This window comes from Protopterus annectens, chromosome 9.part0 (assembly GCF_019279795.1).
Source record: "Protopterus annectens isolate FY-2018-M chromosome 9.part0, PAN1.0, whole genome shotgun sequence".
NCBI classification, from domain to species: Eukaryota; Metazoa; Chordata; order Ceratodontiformes; family Protopteridae; genus Protopterus; species Protopterus annectens.
This window is the reverse complement of record NC_056743.1, coordinates 168,089,956-168,107,911: the sequence shown is the minus strand read 5'-3', so window position 1 is coordinate 168,107,911 and position 17,956 is coordinate 168,089,956. Positions and strand designations below refer to the sequence as shown.

Below are 17,956 nucleotides of genomic sequence, written 5' to 3'. Positions count from 1 at the left end.
TATTATTATTATTATTATTCTCACTCAATTTTTACTGTACCTTTTGGGACTAGCAATCACTAACAAGTGAAATAAAATCTCTCATACTTTCTCTGGGAAGGTGTGAGATGGCACCACCCACTAATCAGTAACATACAAGCACTACAGCCTACAATCTCTCTTTCTGTGTCTCATATGTGAACCCAGCAAATGTGGCCTGGATATACAATAACTCGAGCTGTGTTGATTGAGAGTTTATGGTACCAGCTTAGGCGATAAAACCAATTAAGAGTATATGTAAGTCAAAATGGCTTCATGGGGGGGCAACAGTGCCAATGACTGGTCTGGTGCCTATGTTTTTGACTGACAGGGGCAACCAGTAAATCATCCCAATATAAAACAAATTTGTGGGTCACATTTGGGTTGCGTGGCTAGGCTTATAAGGGCCCTAGTGGTTGTTAGCCTAGAATTCACCGTATGAACCCATGACTGTAATTTAATTTTACAGTTATAGTTTGAGCTTCTATGATATAATTTTATGAGGACATAATGTATTTTCTGACTAAATGAACATGTACTGTGGCCTTGTTTTCATTACATAACATAGACCTGTATTTTCCTACTTCTGTGACTGAAACTAGAAAGAATATCACTTTGTCTTTTTTCAGTTTCTTTATCTGAAGTTTTCTTTCAAGTGATCATCTGTTAGCATTTTAAAGTACATTTGAATGTAAGGCTTTAAAGGGTCTTAAATAAACTACTTATGTTCAAACTCTAAACTACAATCCTAAACTACAGTTTCAAGCTTAAGTGTACAGCTAGTCATCTGCAGCTATTTGATTCTGCTCAGACTAAGCCAAACGTTGTTACCTAAATTTGCAGATGTTAGCAGATTTTATTTCTCCTGTATCTGGAATTAGAGGCTTAATTAAAAATACCTTAAATATAAGTATTCCTATCCTTAGTCATTGATTGCCTCAAACCAAGAGTGCCTGTACAATGTAACAGATCATGTGATGAATATCAAAAGGAAATAATATGAAATTCTGCAGAAAGATTAATTTATCTGGAAACTGTAAAATCATGATGTCAGAAAAATAAGAGATTAATACTTAAATTGTGTTTTTCCTCTATATTATACATTCCTGGGATTGGATAAAGGAAGATAGGCAAAGTGTGATTAAAAAATTAACTTGCTAAATATCTGGCAGGAAAGAGTGACTCTAATCGGCTGAGCCTGGAATTAGTCTTGCAGGGATCAATGCTTTAACTCAGTAATGGTAAGCAAAAATGTAAACAAATAAAATAAATAAATGTACACACATTATATTTATGGCACCTTGGTATATTCACTTTACCTCTAAACAGTGGCGGCTGGTGATTTCAAAGCAAGGGATGGGGTCTGTAGACAACTAAATGGGTGGGGCCAGATGCAGTGGGGCAGGGCTCTATTGCAGCAGATCAGTAACTGTTACACCTGTGATCAAACAGATGGGGTCATTCACTTTCAGACTCATAATTCTTCAGTATACACTTACCATCTTCTAGTTAACTGCTGTCAGAATACAGCGCAACCCACTGCAAACTTCCCCATCACATCCATCTCAATTTCTTATTATTCAGGGAGAAAGCTAAAAAATAATGATGGACAAAGGACCAAAATCATCAACAGCTATTGCTTTTATTTACTTAAAATCTTCCTAGGATAACAGGCTTTGCATTAACATGTTTTTTGAAGGCTACGTCTGAAACTAGCATGTCCGTCATCATTATTTAGTAACAGCAATCCTTACTGATTTGTCAGATAAAATACAAACTTTATGAGAAAACATGCTTAGCGGCCTGAGAACTCAAAACAAAAGAGAAAGTCCCCAATATAATAGACTTTCTTAATCTTTAACAGATATTCCTTTGTTTTTTATGGGGGGGGGGGGCTACATAGCTGCCCCTGCTCTAAAGTAGAGTGATCTTGGATTTAGTACATAAATGTAGTACGGGTGTTTAAGGCACAGCACCCATGTAAAGGGGTCCAGGGCATGCTTTAAATAATACTATACTGAGTTCTGATGTTCACTCTACGAAATGTAAACTTTTTTTGGGAGGCTTGCAATTACAGGTCTTGCATGTTTATCACACAGCTGATAATAAATGCACTAGTTTTTATTCAGATTCACAACTGTGGCTTCAGGTTACACTTTCTAGCTGCGTTGTGAAATTCATCACATTTAAAAATATTAATTTTGTAATCTGTGCAGCTGCGGTGGTGGTGCTGCGGTAGTGTTGTCGCCTCACAGTAAGATGTTGTCCTGTTCGATTTTCAGCTAGAGCGTCTTCTGTGTGGAGACATGCGTGAATGGGCGTACCTTCGTTGAAGGTTGTGCGTCAGGGCCGGCAACTCGGCACGTAAAAATCTACTGCCAATCATTAGCGGACTGGAGTTCCCTAACTGGGAAAAGCCAAAAGACACAACAACATTTTGTAATCTGTGCCTAGATTTATGCATTTTTTGGCCCAGAAGCTAGAATCCACAAGATGTCTTCTGATTCAGTTTTGGAAAAGTTATAATTAATAATAATTAACATTTCTTTTTAGCTTGTGTTTATGGTAACATTAAGGTGAATGTATTGGCTCCTTAAATTGTAATAATAGCATTTTTATGTGCAAAGGGTTGGGATTCTATCACCACATGACTTTACTCATAGATAGGCTACTATTTAAAAGACTGTTTGTAGTTTGGTCACCATTCTGATGAAGCCCAGTTATTTTAATGGATAAAAGCATTTAATACATTTTTCTTTTGTAAGTTACTTTTTGTGCTACTATTGCCACTGACATCTTGAAAGTTTGAGGACTTTTGTTGTGGTTGACTTTTGTAATTGAGATGTAGCTACTCACATACCAAAACTGCTTACATGTTACAGCATATGATGTGACAAATATCGCATGAAAATGAGTCAGCTTCACGTAGTGAAAGCTGGAGTTCTCATTTCATGTCTGCTCAAAGTAGCCTGCTTGATCCATTTCCTGATTATCTGCTTGATAATTACTGTAGCGATGTGTTTCAGCTCAAGGGTACTGTATTATTACGTCTCAGAGACTGTTCCATCCAGGAGAAAGAGCTAGTTCTGGTTTTATTATTTCTTAATGTTTCTCTTTATCCAAGTTACAGCAACATTAGACTGATAATATTAATTAAAGAGTGAAGGAGGGAGATTCTTACTGTTTTTTACTGGCTAGCTGATCAGTTGATTGACAATCAGAACATCAGCATTGAAAAATAATTGGCATATTACCATGGTGGATAGACTTGAAACAAAGAGAGAAGGCAAGTGTTGCATTTTCCTCACTTTTTGTCTCTCTCTTCACTGTGTTTGTATGAACTCAGAATTTGGTATGCATGTGTTTAACTCTCACTCCCTCTCCCTGTCTCATATAGACACACACACACCCACACACACACATGCATGCATGCACATATTTAGATTTGGAGATGTGGTGGAGTGACTCCACATTAGTGGGTGCTAACCCCTGCAAAAACTTTTTTTTGTGTGCAGTGACTTTCTTATGTGCTTGTGCACATGCATGCATGCATGCGTGCGTGCGTGCGTGTGTGTGTGCGTGTGTGTGTGCACTTATCTATCCATCCATCTTTGAGTATGTGTGTGAGAATATTTCCACACTCCATACTGCAGCAGACATTTTAGAGACATATTTTCCCTGTACTATAACCAACATGTTACAACTAACTCCTTCCAACACTAAACTAGGGATTTTGGATTTATTATGATGGGTTATAGGCCCTTGATAACACATCAACATTTTAGCATTTCAGCTGGCTATAACAGTCCTATGGATCACTGTATACTGCAAAGGTTGGAGGGATAGCTCCCACCAGCTCAGCTTTGTATTCACATCAGTCTGCCTACTTAATCGGTGCAATGGAGCATGATCTGTTACCAAATTAAAATGTTTACCTGTCTTAAATGATAGTAGCAATGTTTTTGCTTGGCCAAAAACAACAGGCCTTTCTGTTGAACAACATGAAGGCGACAACATGGTGCGCTCCTCTTCAGCTGCAAAAACAGGTACTTCTACGAAGCCTTCTATAACAAAGTTGAATGGCATAGCCAGTACTTTTGATGATTGTGCTATATTGACAACTCCTGTGCTTTCCATTATTCAAGTCAATAATAAGATAGAACACGCTATTCAACAGGTACGAGAAATAGCTTTTCAAGGAAATGAGTCTACTTTTGCTGTGGCAACAGGTTCCACCCCTCCACCCAATCAGTAAGCCTTAGCTAAACCTAAGCGATTTACTCCTATTAATATGGAGAATTTTTTACCGTTACCCATGAAACAACATTCAGCACACACTCCAGGTTCGATGAGTCGAGGGTGACGAAAGAGGAAGTTTTCTGGAGAAAATATCTCATTGAACAGGAAGATGCGGCGATGAAAGGTTTAGTCATTAATATTTCTGACTATATGCCTATGAAGGATGAAATTGCCCTGCTTAATAAGGGTTTATCCTTCATACCTGAGACATCTACATACGTGAGTGATATATTAACTGACTTGAAACTTTTCTCACGCAATGTAGCTTTTAAACCGATTTTTAAAAACAAGTTGCAAATTGAACATGATAAATATAGGAAAGTGAGTTCATTTAATCCCATTTTACCTCCACATATTGACTCCTTTGTAAGAATATATGAAAAAGAAATATGTGTTAATTTATATATTAACATGAAGAGTTTTTATAATTTGAGTCATGCAGAACAGACAGCACTGTATACTCTGAGGGATAACACTGACTTATGTATTAGACCAGCAGACAAGGGAGGTGCTGTAGTTCTATTAAATAGAAATGATTATGATTTAGCCATGCGTAATATGTTAAATGAAGCAAGTACTTATAGTCAGTTACAACAATCTGAGTTTGCTACCATTGTACAAACGATACCATTTATGATTTATTGATGCATAGACAGATTGATGAGACATTATATAACTATTTTAGAGTTGAGCACCCGGTCATACCCTATAGTAAGGGATTACCCAAGGTCCATAAATCTTTAAATATGCCACTCATGAGGCCGATAGTGGCTGCGGGTGGTTGGGTAACAGAACCCCTGTCCATTTATGTGGAAGGGAAGTTGGGACTGGTGGTTGATGAAGTTTCCACCATTCTTAAGGATACAACACAGTTTTTGAATAGCCTCAATGCCTGCAGTGATGAGTTAGACTTAACTCACTGCTTGATGGTTACTATGGATGTTCAAAGTTTGTTTACATCCATACCAAACGATTATGATATAGAGGCAGTGAGACAAATATTAACAAATTTGAAGGTTCTTTGTAACGATGAAGTTATTTTGATATGCACATCATTGGATTGGATTCTTTCTCATAATGTGTTTATGTATGATGGCAGATTGCATTTACAAAAGTGGGGTGTCACTGTGGGCACCCCATGTGCAAACTCTTATGCTAATTTAGTTGTGCACTATTGGGAAACACAACATTTGTATAATAATACACTTAGTGCTAATATAAAGATGTATAGACATTTTCTGGCCGATATTTTTATGCTGTGGGAAGGGGATTTACCCTCCCTGGCTGACTTTGTATGTTATTTGGAGTCCCCCTATGAATTTTTTGAAATTTATTGTAACACCTTCTAGCACTAAAGCTGATTTTATGGATGTTTCTATTGTTAAAGGCAATGCTGGGGTAATTTTTACTACTTATTTTGCAAACCATGTTGGTGAAATAATATATTGGATAATAGTAGCATGCATACTAGATATACATTTCCCAATATAGTGAGAGGTCAAATGAATAGGGTGAAGAGGATTTGCAATAATGGAGTAGCTTTGAACAAAGAAGTAGATAAACTTGAGCGAATGTTTATTGATAGAGGCTATAAGGGGTCTTCGGTTAGAACTATAATGGAAGAAGTTTTTAGACCTGAATTAAAGTCTGGATCTGATTGGCCTTTGAAAAATATTGGCAACAGGGAGAGGGAAGTTAGGGTCCCTTTTGTTACTAAATGCACTAATGACAGCAATGTTGTATGTAATATTATTAAGAAAAATTTGGTATCTTTTGACAACTGATAGGATGACAGTAGCAGTTGTAGGTGATATAGCTAGGTTTACATATAAGAACAGCCCCAATTTAAAACGGTTATGTAATGATAGACATCGAAGACAGGAAAATTGGTATAAGGTGGGTACATTCCCCTGCATGAGCTGTTCAATGTGTAAAGTTATTAGTAAGACACAGTGTTATGAACATCCTACTATTAATTTTGTATTTAAACCCAGATTCTATGCCTGCTGTAACACCACTAATATAGTATATCTTGCTACTTGTAACTGTTGCTCAAGTTTCTACATAGGAAAGAAGTTGAAACGACTATGAGATAGGGTGTATAGTCATGTATATGATATAAAAAAAATTGGAATATACATAACGCTTTGGCCAAACATATTGTAGAATTTTCCTCCCACAGTTTTAGTTTTAGGGTTTTACAGCTGGTGTATAAAAACACAAGAGGGGGAGATAATAATTATTTGGAACAAACTGAACTTAAATGGATTTTAAGGATGCAAGCCCATGTTTTTCCAGGGCTTAACAATAATGTATGTATTAAACCAGTATTATCTGGATATCACCTTAAGAAATAGAGGTATATTAGATGGATGTTGTTCCATTAATTAGTAACAATTAGCACATGGTATGTGTTTAATGGATAAATTATGAGTATATAATGGCTATAGTAGCATTGTTATTTTTAAGGCTCTACATGAAAGCGTTTATCCATTTTATGGTGTTTTATTGTTATGTTCTATTAAGTAGTAGTAACTGCCGTGGTTGTCCTGTCAGTTTTTATGACATAAATGATAGTTTAATGAAGGTGTTAAATAAAACAAGTCTCACTCAGTACCATACTTAGGGTGGGACAAAAAGGGGCCAGCTGCTATGGACACAAACTGTTAGGGAGCATGAAAGGCACCTCAGAAGAGTTGCTTATCAGGTTTGAGTGCAGTAACAAAATTAATTTAAGGAGCACAGCTGATGTTGATGCTTAAATGATTGCATTTAGTTGTTTGTAGTGTGTTTGCAAGTATGTTTATGATTGTTGCAGAAACCGTTGTAAGCTTTTTGCAGATTTATTAGGTAGAGGAGTTATCACTCTGGAAATTGCCCAGGGTGCTACTTGTCCTAACTATGAGTCTCGGTCCACTTTACTGCTAGACACTGTCTTCCATTGGTTGATTATATTATTATTATTATTACTATATTATTATTATTATTATTATTATTATATTATGATTGGTTGATTAGTTGATTGGTTGATTGGTCTTTTATGTATAGTAATTAGCACAAATGCTTTCAAAGGAAATGACTTCAAATATCAAAACATGGGGAGTACATACAAATAAAAACAATCAATTAATCAATAAAACCATTAAGCTAAATACAGCATTTTAACATGGGAAGCAATGCAGTTTATACAATAAATACAAATAAATAAATAAATGTAGATATTATCATTAAACACGTTAGTATATGGTAATGTACCTTTCTGAGCCTATGGCAACCCAGCCATGATTCAAGTGCTTTGAATCAAATGAGCGAGAGAACTGCTCCTTCACGGCTTGTGGGAGTGCGAAGAATTTTCTGCTGATGTCCATTACACTAAGCACCTAATAATATGCAGGAAAAACATAACTAGAGTTAAGATAAGACCAATAACTCTTACCATTACTCCTACACCACATAATGTCTTTCAAAGACCTGCCATCTGAAACAAACATTGCTCTATTTGCAAAGGCAACTTATCACAAATTCAAGAGCACAGATAGACTACATTCTGTTAATTTTGAGCATGATGCTTTTCTGTAGTCAGAAGATAACAGAAACTTCCAACTGTTCTTAACTCACTTGTCTGTATCTTGAATCTAATATGATAATTTTATTTTGAGACATAGTCTCCACTTCTCTTCTTGGATTTACTTTGACAAAGTGCATATTAACATAGATTTAACCATCAACTGACTTAGTACAGTTATTTTTCAGGAATATCCACATGATTACAGGAATCTATCATTTTGAAAGAGTCAGCAGTTCATTAGTTGCACGCCCTGTTTTACTCCAACCATTACCTGGCAGTGCCATTTATCAAAGAGAAGAGAACAATAAAGTGGAAGTCAGTCACTGCTATATGCAGAGCTGCTAACACATAGCTCTCAACTGTCCAAACATTTTCAGAATGTCCAGATTTTTGCCTCATTTTCTTAGTATGTTTTTCATAAAATTTTGGTTTTCTGACAAATCGTTGGCAAATCATTGAGGATTAAAGTCAGAAAATAATGGCAGACATTTGAGTTTCAGACTTCATGTCCTTCAGAAAATTTATGCTAATGCAAAATCTGTTATTCTATCAATCTATAAAATATCTAAGTTTATAAAAGCAATATTTAAAAATGTGTCCTTATTTTGCGACCTTTGCCCCCCCATTATTTATGGGTTTGTCCAGATTTCTTGTTCTAAGATGGTGAGAGGTATGTGATATTGCTGTCTATTGCTGTTTTCTTGCTTCTCTAAACGTATGTACTATTGCTGTTTTCTTGCTTGCCTACAGGTATGTGCTATTGCTGTTTTCTTGCTTCTCTAAAGGTATGTACTATTGCTGTTTTCTTGCTTCCCTACAGGTATGTGCTATTGCTGTTTTCTTGCTTCTCTAAAGGTATGTACTATTGCTGTTTTCTTGCTTCCCTACAGGTATGTACTATTGCTGTTTTCTTGCTTCCCTAAAGGTATGTACTATTGCTGTTTTCTTGCCTCCCAACAGGTATGTACTATTGCTGTTTTCTTGCTTCCCTACAGGTATGTACTATTGCTGTTTTCTTGCTTGCCTACAGGTATGTACTATTGCTGTTTTCTTGCTTCCCTACAGGTATGTGCTATTGCTGTTTACTTGCCTCGTACTGGTATGTACTATTGCTGTTTTCGTGCCTCCCTACAGGTATGTACCATTGCTGTTTTCTTGCCTCCCTACAGGTATGTGCTATTGCTGTTTTCTTGCCTCCCTACAGGTATGTACTATTGCTGTTTTCTTGCTTCCCTACAGGTATGTACTATTGCTGTTTTCTTGCCTCCCTACAGGTATGTACTATTGCTGTTTTCTTGCTTCCCTACAAGTATGTACTATTGCTGTTTTCTTGCTTTCCTACAAGTATGTGCTATTGCTGTTTTCTTGATTCCCTACAGGTATGTGCTATTGCTGTTTACTTGCCTCCTACAGGTATGTACTATTGCTGTTTTCTTGCCTCCCTACAGGTATGTGCTATTGCTGTTTACTTGCCTCCTACAGGTATGTACTATTGCTGTTTTCTTGCCTCCCTACAGGTATCTGCTGTTGCTGTTTTCTTGCCTCTCTACAGGTATGTGCTATTGCTGTTTTCTTGCCTCCCTACAGGTATGTGCTATTGCTGTTTTCTTGCCTCCCTACAGGTATGTACCATTGCTGTTTTCTTGCCTCCCTACAGGTATGTGCCATTGCTGTTTTCTTGCCTCCCTACAGGTATGTGCTATTGCTGTTTTCTTGCCTCCCTACAGGTATGTACTATTGCTGTTTTCTTGCCTCCCTACAGGTATGTGCTATTGCTGTTTTCTTGCCTCCCTACAGGTATGTACCATTGCTGTTTTCTTGCCTCCCTACAGGTATGTGCTATTGCTGTTTTCTTGCCTCCCTACAGGTATGTGCTATTGCTGTTTTCTTGCCTCCCTACAGGTATGTGCTATTGCTGTTTTCTTGCCTCCCTACAGGTATGTGCTATTGCTGTTTTCTTGCCTCCCTACAGGTATGTGCTATTGCTGTTTACTTGCCTCCCTACAGGTATGTACTATTGCTGTTTTCTTGCCTCCCTACAGGTATGTACCATTGCTGTTTTCTTGCCTCCCTACAGGTATGTACCATTGCTGTTTTCTTGCCTCCCTACAGGTATGTGCTATTGCTGTTTTCTTGGCTCCATACAGGTATGTGCTATTGCTGTTTTCTTGCCTCCCTACAGGTATGTACTATTGCTGTTTTCTTGCCTCCCTACAGGTATGTGCTATTGCTGTTTACTTGCCTCCTACAGGTATGTACCATTGCTGTTTTCTTGCCTCCCTACAGGTATGTACCATTGCTCTTTTCTTGCCTCCCTACAGGTAAGTACAATTCCTTTTTTCTTGCCTCCCTACAGGTATGTGCTATTGCTGTTTTCTTGCCTCCCTACAGGTATGTGCTATTGCTGTTTTCTTGCCTCCCTACAGGTATGTACTATTGCTGTTTTCTTGCCTCCCTACAGGTATGTACTATTGCTGTTTTCTTGCCTCCCTACAGGTATGTGTTATTGCTGTTTACTTGCCTCCTACAGGTATGTACCATTGCTGTTTTCTTGCCTCCCTACAGGTATGTATTATTGCCGTTTTCTTTCCTCCCTTCAGTTTGTACTGCAGTAAAACAGCTGCATTCAGCATTGGTTACAAAACCAAAGATGTTTATATCTGAACAATTTTAAAAAATGCTTTGAATTAAGGTAAGTTATGGAAATTAATAATACTAACATATATTCAAGAGTGCAATATTCAAGAGACAAATGTAATGTAAGGCTACACAAAATTGCTGTAACACAGTACTGGGAAGTATAGAAAGGTGTGGCATAAGTGAAACTGAATTAAAAATGTCAAAATAATGTACAGAATTTGATTTGTTGACATTATTGCCACTGCAAATACTTTATTACAAATTTTTGTACATGTAGGGAACATCTCTAAAATATTTTGTGTAGTTATTTGGCATATAAGAAAACTATTCTAAACATAAAAACACTTGAAGGAAAACAGAAAAACTGCATCCAGACTGGAAACATAATATTCACTGTGAATCCAGTCATGGCTAATAGACAGTACTAGTCATGTACCACATTACAAAAGTTAAGGGACTGTGGCACTGTCTGGCTACTGTGTCCTGAAGTGTGTTGAGTGTGTGTGTGTGTGTGTGTGTGTGTGTGTGTGTGTGTGTGTGTGTGCGTGTGTGTGTGTGTGTGTGTGTGTGTGTGTGTGTGTGTGTGTGTGTGTGTGTGTGTGTGTGTGTGAAACCCCTGAAGAACTATGAACTGCTCATTGAAAACATGCAGACAATCATACTTAGAGCTCACACCACAACTGTAGCAATACAGGCTAATACACTAAACCTGCCCCGTTACTGAAAACAGTGGAGAATTATACAACTGTGTTTGCTTACTTAAAACAGGAACTCCTATGCAGCTCATGGATATGCCACTAACACATCCAGATCAGGTACACTATTCCACATCACAGTGTTCCAACATGTTCAAATTAAGTACGGACTTCTGGCACAGAAAACAGAAGTCTACTGCAGGAATGCAGATGTTCAAAAATTGGAAGGTTTCCAACTGTCATAGAAGCCAATGACTATACCCATGTGTCTACTAGAGGACTAACTTATGTTATTGCGAATACTGACATCTGGCATAAATATGATCTATGCCACAACGCTGAGCCCTATGACAAATATGTCATCATACCCCTCAACTGTCCAGATTTTTGCAGAATATCCACATTTTTGCCTCATTTTTTGGCTTGTTCATCTTATAATTTCTGGTCAACTGGCAAATCATAGATTACTAAACTAAATAAATATTGACATAGAGATGAGTTCAGACTTCATATGCTTCAGAAAAAGCATGAAAACACAAAACATGTTAGTCTAGCAACTTTATGTAAAATATGTCCCTATTTGTTGAGCCTTTGCCCCCCCCCCCATTAGTTTTGACTTTGTCCAAATTTATTGCACTAAGAGGTTGAGAATGAATGTGATAATTTACCAAGCCTGTCTTTGTTTATGACATATTTCTCAAAGCCAAAGTGCATTACAAATTAAAATAAGTAATGTAAATAGTAAGCATATAAAACATGTTCTTAATAACAACAAACCACTTTAATGAGTAAGGGAAATTTAACCTCTAACACTACACATTCCTCTGTAAGATATATATATATATATATATATATATATATATATATATATATATATGTATATAAATATAATATTTTGCAACTAGTTTTTACTGACGTTATATGTTTCAATGTATTTTTAGTGGAACACATATATAATAGTGCATAAACTGCAATTATGTGGGAGACTATGCCCCCCACACCTCCCAATGTAGGGGGCTGTGCCCCACAACCCCTTTACTTTATATTCTCACTCCAGGGTCGCACTGCAGTGCACACACACACACACACACACACACACACACACACACACACACACACACACACACGGATCTACTTCAGTAGATTGAAATTTTAAATGTTCAAAGCCCATATGGCTGAGATCATAACATCGAACATTCAAAGGTTTGAACACTGAATTAAAACAAAAACAAAAAAAACTAAACGTCCATAGCAGGGGGGAAAGCCCCCCCCCTGCACCCCCCGCTACTTAAATATACCAACTCTGAGATTGCACTACATTGCGGAAAAGGGAAATCTTACCATCCGCACTGTATGGGGATCTCCATTCAGTCCATTCAAACTTTTAAATGTTTGATCATATGGTCTCAGCCATATTAGCTTCGAACTTTTAAAAGTTTGATCAACTGAAGGGGACCCATATATATGTGTGTATATATATATATATATATATATATATATATATATATATATATATATGTGTGTGTATATATATATATATATATATATATATATGTATATATATGTGTGTGTGTGTGTATATGAGTTCCGTTTGGTTGACATCTGTTTAATTGACTGCATTTGGTTGATTATACAGCTAGCTGACAAGTGTGCAAGATCAACAATCCCAGGGTAGGGGAATATTCACTTTCCACTGGCATTATGCGATCTCAGTGTTAGTAAATATCATTAGCAGGGGTCTGGGGGTGCAGGGGGGAATCCCCCCAGGGAAAAAAAACAATGTTTTAAAGTTGCACGCTCTGAGGTTCTTCCTCGGCACATGCATACTAAATAGTCAAAGTTTCGGTTCGACATGAAGTGGTTACCCTCAGGATCTCCATGTTAGTCAACCAAATGAAGGTAAATCGTGTGTGTGTGTGTGTGTGTGTGTGTGTGTGTGTGTGTGTGTGTGTGTATATATATATATATATATATATATTTATACTACCATTAGCATGACACCAAAGTTCTTAAGTATTAGTACTGTGCTGAAGCATGCATTCATCAAAGGAGGTCACTGCTGTGAAGGTTTATATTTTGGCATGACATGCTGTATTCTTAGAGTTAATTATTAAGCATGGATGTAGGTGCCAAAGTCCTCTACATGTGAAAAGCTATTTCAAAACATGAGTCACTTACAAAAAGGCTGACTTTTTTAAAGATGGACAGACATGAATCTGTTAGTTGGGCAGTATGCTTTCTTGTTGTAAGCCACGTGCATGGTATTTTTCTAAGAATATTAATATATTAAGCAGTAAGAGTTACACTGAACTACATATTAGTGCATAAAAATAGTAGATCCCTGTTTCATACTCTGTATTTCAAAAAGTGTAATAAAACAAGAGTGCTGTTGGCTGCATAGGTTATGAAGCAAATATGCAATATCCAGTTTGACACACAAGGCTGAAAATTAAGCATCAACTAATAAATTATGAAATCGATGTGGTGGGTCATATATATATATATATATATATATATATATATATATATATATATATATATATATATATTTTTTTTTTTTTTTTTTTAGAGAGAGAGAGAAAGAGAGAGCTCATATAACAATATATTGATTAGCAGACATATATCTGTTTATGAAATGATAGCACAACATAGATGAGAAAATGTAATTTGCACAACTATATATTAACCATTGCAGTTTCACACACATGATCTGTGGCTGACCAAGTTTGCAGATGACTGCAAGCTCGGCACTATTTTAAATTCCCCTAGTGATGTGAACATCCTCCAAGAGGGCCTTACACAAACTAATGACTTGTGCCAGGAGCATGGCCTCAAACTGAATGCTAAGAAATGCATCATTATCAGCTTTGGGGAAAATGGCATCCCCACTAATTATCACATTAATAACAATGAACAAGCACTCAAGCAGTTGTGAGGGACTTTGGCACCCAGATTGATAGCAATCTGAATTTTGACCACCACGTTGCCTCTGTTGCATGGAAGGCTTTCTACGGAGCCCACCTCATAAGTGAGGGTAGTTCATCCAGGAACAAGGAGGTCATAACATCCCTGTACTTCTCCCTTATCAGACCCATTATCGAGTACATTTCCCCCTTCAGCTTGTACCTTGCCAAGCACATGCAGCAGCTGGGGAGACCACAGAGCTTCCTGACCAGGAAAACCCAGGGTCTCAAACACCTGTCCTATACAGATAGGCTAAAAGCCCTGTCCCTCAACTTAGTCTTGTATAAAATGCTCAGAGGTGACTTGTGTCTGGCAAACAAGGCCATCTCAGAACCAGCCTTGATGGAGTTGCTGCATATCCACAAGTCAAAATCCACTCGGGCAACCCACACACAAGGCCTAAACCTGGCCTGTGACATTTAACAGAACTTGTTGGCTGGATAGATTTGTGTCCCAGAGACTCTCCCATCTGTGGAATAGACTCCCTCTCCATGTTAGGCAGAGTACCTCTCCAGCCCTCTTTAAGAGGAACCTGGACGACTGGATGGGAAACAGAAAATACACCCCTGGGTCCCATTTGTGTCCCTGCTGGATAGGGGAAACGGGGGCTGACTTTGTGGGAACATGGGTGAAATTCTCGGCTAGAATTCTTTGCTAAGGGCCTCCAGGTTAATAGCCTAGTATCATCCTATGAACCTATGAGTGAGCCAGTCACACAGTATGCATTCACTATGATACTACATTCACATTTCAGTCCTTCAGTCGTTGTCAGAAAAAGAGAAAATTTGCAACACTGCACATATCACATAAAATATAACTAACAGAATGAAAATAATTGCTTTTATTGCTCTGAAGACATCAGTCATCAGTCCTTGCAGCAGAACCTTAATAGGAACCAAGAAAGTGTGACTTTAAGTGAATAAATGCAAAGTGGGGCAACTGTGAGTATTAAATCTGTTGTAGATGCGCTGCTCATTAAAGGTGTACTCAGACAATTACTTGTATTTAATAAAGGGATTTTTACCTTTCAAACATATTTCTAGTGAAAAGGGTACATATCAAAACATGTCATAATAACTTAGTGTCATATGTGTGAAACAGCACAAAGAAGGATGATTTGAAGCTGTACCTTACAGGACAAGTAACATTTTCATTGCTTGTATGCTGTACATGGCCAGTGATCATAAATTACTTTTTTTGTACATGAGTGGCAACCCTGCAGAGAGCAACACAGCAGAAAAAGGGGGAGAGTAACTGCAGTTTGAGAGCAAAGATCTACAGCCAGTCAAGACAGACAGGCAGCAGTCAATATCATATACAGTGTCATTGATGAATACAAGGGACAACAGACAATGATAAAACTTGCATCTGAGTAAGACATATTTAGTACACATTTGTCAGATTCTTGACATGAGCCTGTGGTGTAGAAAATATAGAGTGACAGCACTATATAAGCATAAGAGCATACAAGTGCCAAGGTGTATTGGATATATTTTTTCACCAACCATAAACATATATTACATAGCTCCTGCAAAAAACAGTATTTGTTCATTTGCAACTGAGATCATAACTTTTTTAGATCACCAACATACAGCTCAATGCCACAGCAGCCTGGAAAAACACAGTGCATGGCATTTTGTAGTCATTGATCACATGTACTTATGCTATCCAATGGATGAGACCATTACCAGACAGAAATATATTGAATATATAATAGTTCTGTGGACAGCTGTGCATAATCAGTGGTGCAAGTAGTCATATTACGTCTGACCAGTGAAGACACCACAGGTCTGTGGATATGCATGGCTAGTGAAGGCACCACAGGTGTGTGGATATGCATGGACAGTGAAGACAGCACAGGTATGTGGATATGCATGGCCAATGTAGACAGCACAGGTGTGTGGATATGCATGGCCAATGTAGACATCATGGATATGTGGATATTCATGGCCAATGAAGACACCATAGGTGTGTGGATATGCATGGTCACATGGTCAGTGTACACCTCACAGGTGTGAGTGGATATGCATGGCCAATGTGGACATCACAGGTGTGTGGATATGAATAGGCAGTGGATATGCATGACCAGTGTAGACATGACATGTGTGTGGATATGCATGGCATGTGTAGAAACCACATGTGTATGGATATGCATGGCTAATGTAGACACCACAGATATTTGGATATACATGGGCAGTATATGCATCACAAGTGTATGGATATATATATTCAGTGTAGACATCACAGGAGTGTGGATAAGCATAACCTATGTAAACACCACAGATGTGCGGATATGCATTGCCACTGTAGACATGACAAGTGCTTGGCTATGCATGACTAGTGTAGACATCACATGTGTGTGAATACGCATGACCAGTGTAGACATTGTAGATGTCACTTATGTTTGCTACTTTGAGGTTCTGAGGTAGCAAGTGTGTCTACACGATGAAATGCATTTCATAAATTGCATACATGCAGCTGGTGTGAAGTTGCATCAGAAGTGTGGAAAATTGCAAAACCCTATGCAATGAATGCCTATGGGAATTGTCAGCTATACTGCAAGATTAAGAGATCTTATGAATGCATGGTGCAGAGGTATCTGATAATGTTGCATTAATAATGCAAGTATACTATGTGTTAATGCCACTGCATTGCTACTGCAGCATTGCCATGAACTTGCATGAGCCATGATAGTTTTCTCTTTTGTGTAATACATTTTGCCTGTGACTGGCACATATAGGTGACAAGTGTCTCACTCAGTTCCAGACATCCCCATATAAGCCTATTATGTTCCTTCAGATAACTGTCAAGAGTTTTCAGGTTGTTATAATGCCTTTTCTGTTGGTTAGTATATATCATAACATTTTTATCTTGTAGAATATTCACTGCTGGTTGTAGTGTGGGAAATAGAATACATACATACAAGAGCTGCCTAGAGAAATTGCTATTCTGGTTTCAGATATCTGCAGGTGCTCTGATGCCCAAAATGTGCTCTGTTCATGTGTCCAGTAGCAACCATTAAAGCAGCATCACATACCTGCTCACTGCATCACTTCTGCCTATAATCCTCTTCTACTGTTCTACAGTTTGTCATTTTGCAGTAATGTTTATGCTTTCATAAGCATGTCTTTATCTCTAAAGGTACAAATACTAACTTGTTACACAGCCAATGTTATGCTCTCCCACAGACTGTTAGTGTGAAAAAGAATACAGTTTACAGCTTTATGTTCCAATACATGGGTAACATTGCATACAGAAAACAAATGCCCTGCTTCAAAAATTAACAATTTGCTGTTAATTTCCCACTTTTCATTTTATTTTATGCTTCTTGGATACTGTCTTATAGGATGAATTTTCTTCTTCCAAACCACTTTTCAATGTAGGTAGTTTTGTTTTTATTTTTTTCAAATATTAAACTTGCAATTGTGTCATAATCCTTTTGTGCAGGGGAAAAGCTTCTGCATAGTTACATGTCTATGTGATGAAGCACATTAAGCTTTACTTTAGATTAATGACGTAGCATGAAACACTGAAACTGTCTCTAACTTTTGGCATTCAACAAAAAACATCCAGAAATTGAAGACTCTCTGGAATCTACACAACTTGTGTTCAGATGTGCAGGAGTCTAGTTAAACAGCTACCTTCATTACAATTCAATACAAAATACAAAACTGCATTCCTACTAGCAGACACAAACTGGTCATCTTCCTCTACCTAATGCAGAATATTGGTTTTCCATTTTGTCATTTCATTTAAGGTGCTGACATATTTC

General features: G+C 37.5%; 1 protein-coding gene across 1 annotated transcript in view; it reads right to left on the bottom strand.

The window, feature by feature from the left end:
- Nucleotides 1-17,956, bottom strand: part of LOC122810862 (2-oxoglutarate-dependent dioxygenase htyE-like) — a 165,750-nt gene that overhangs the window by 127,998 nt on the left and 19,796 nt on the right. The window contains exon 2 of the mRNA XM_044082414.1: nt 7,573-7,697. Within this exon, the coding sequence (XP_043938349.1) occupies nt 7,573-7,697 (125 nt within the window). The remainder of the gene's footprint in view (nt 1-7,572; nt 7,698-17,956) is intronic.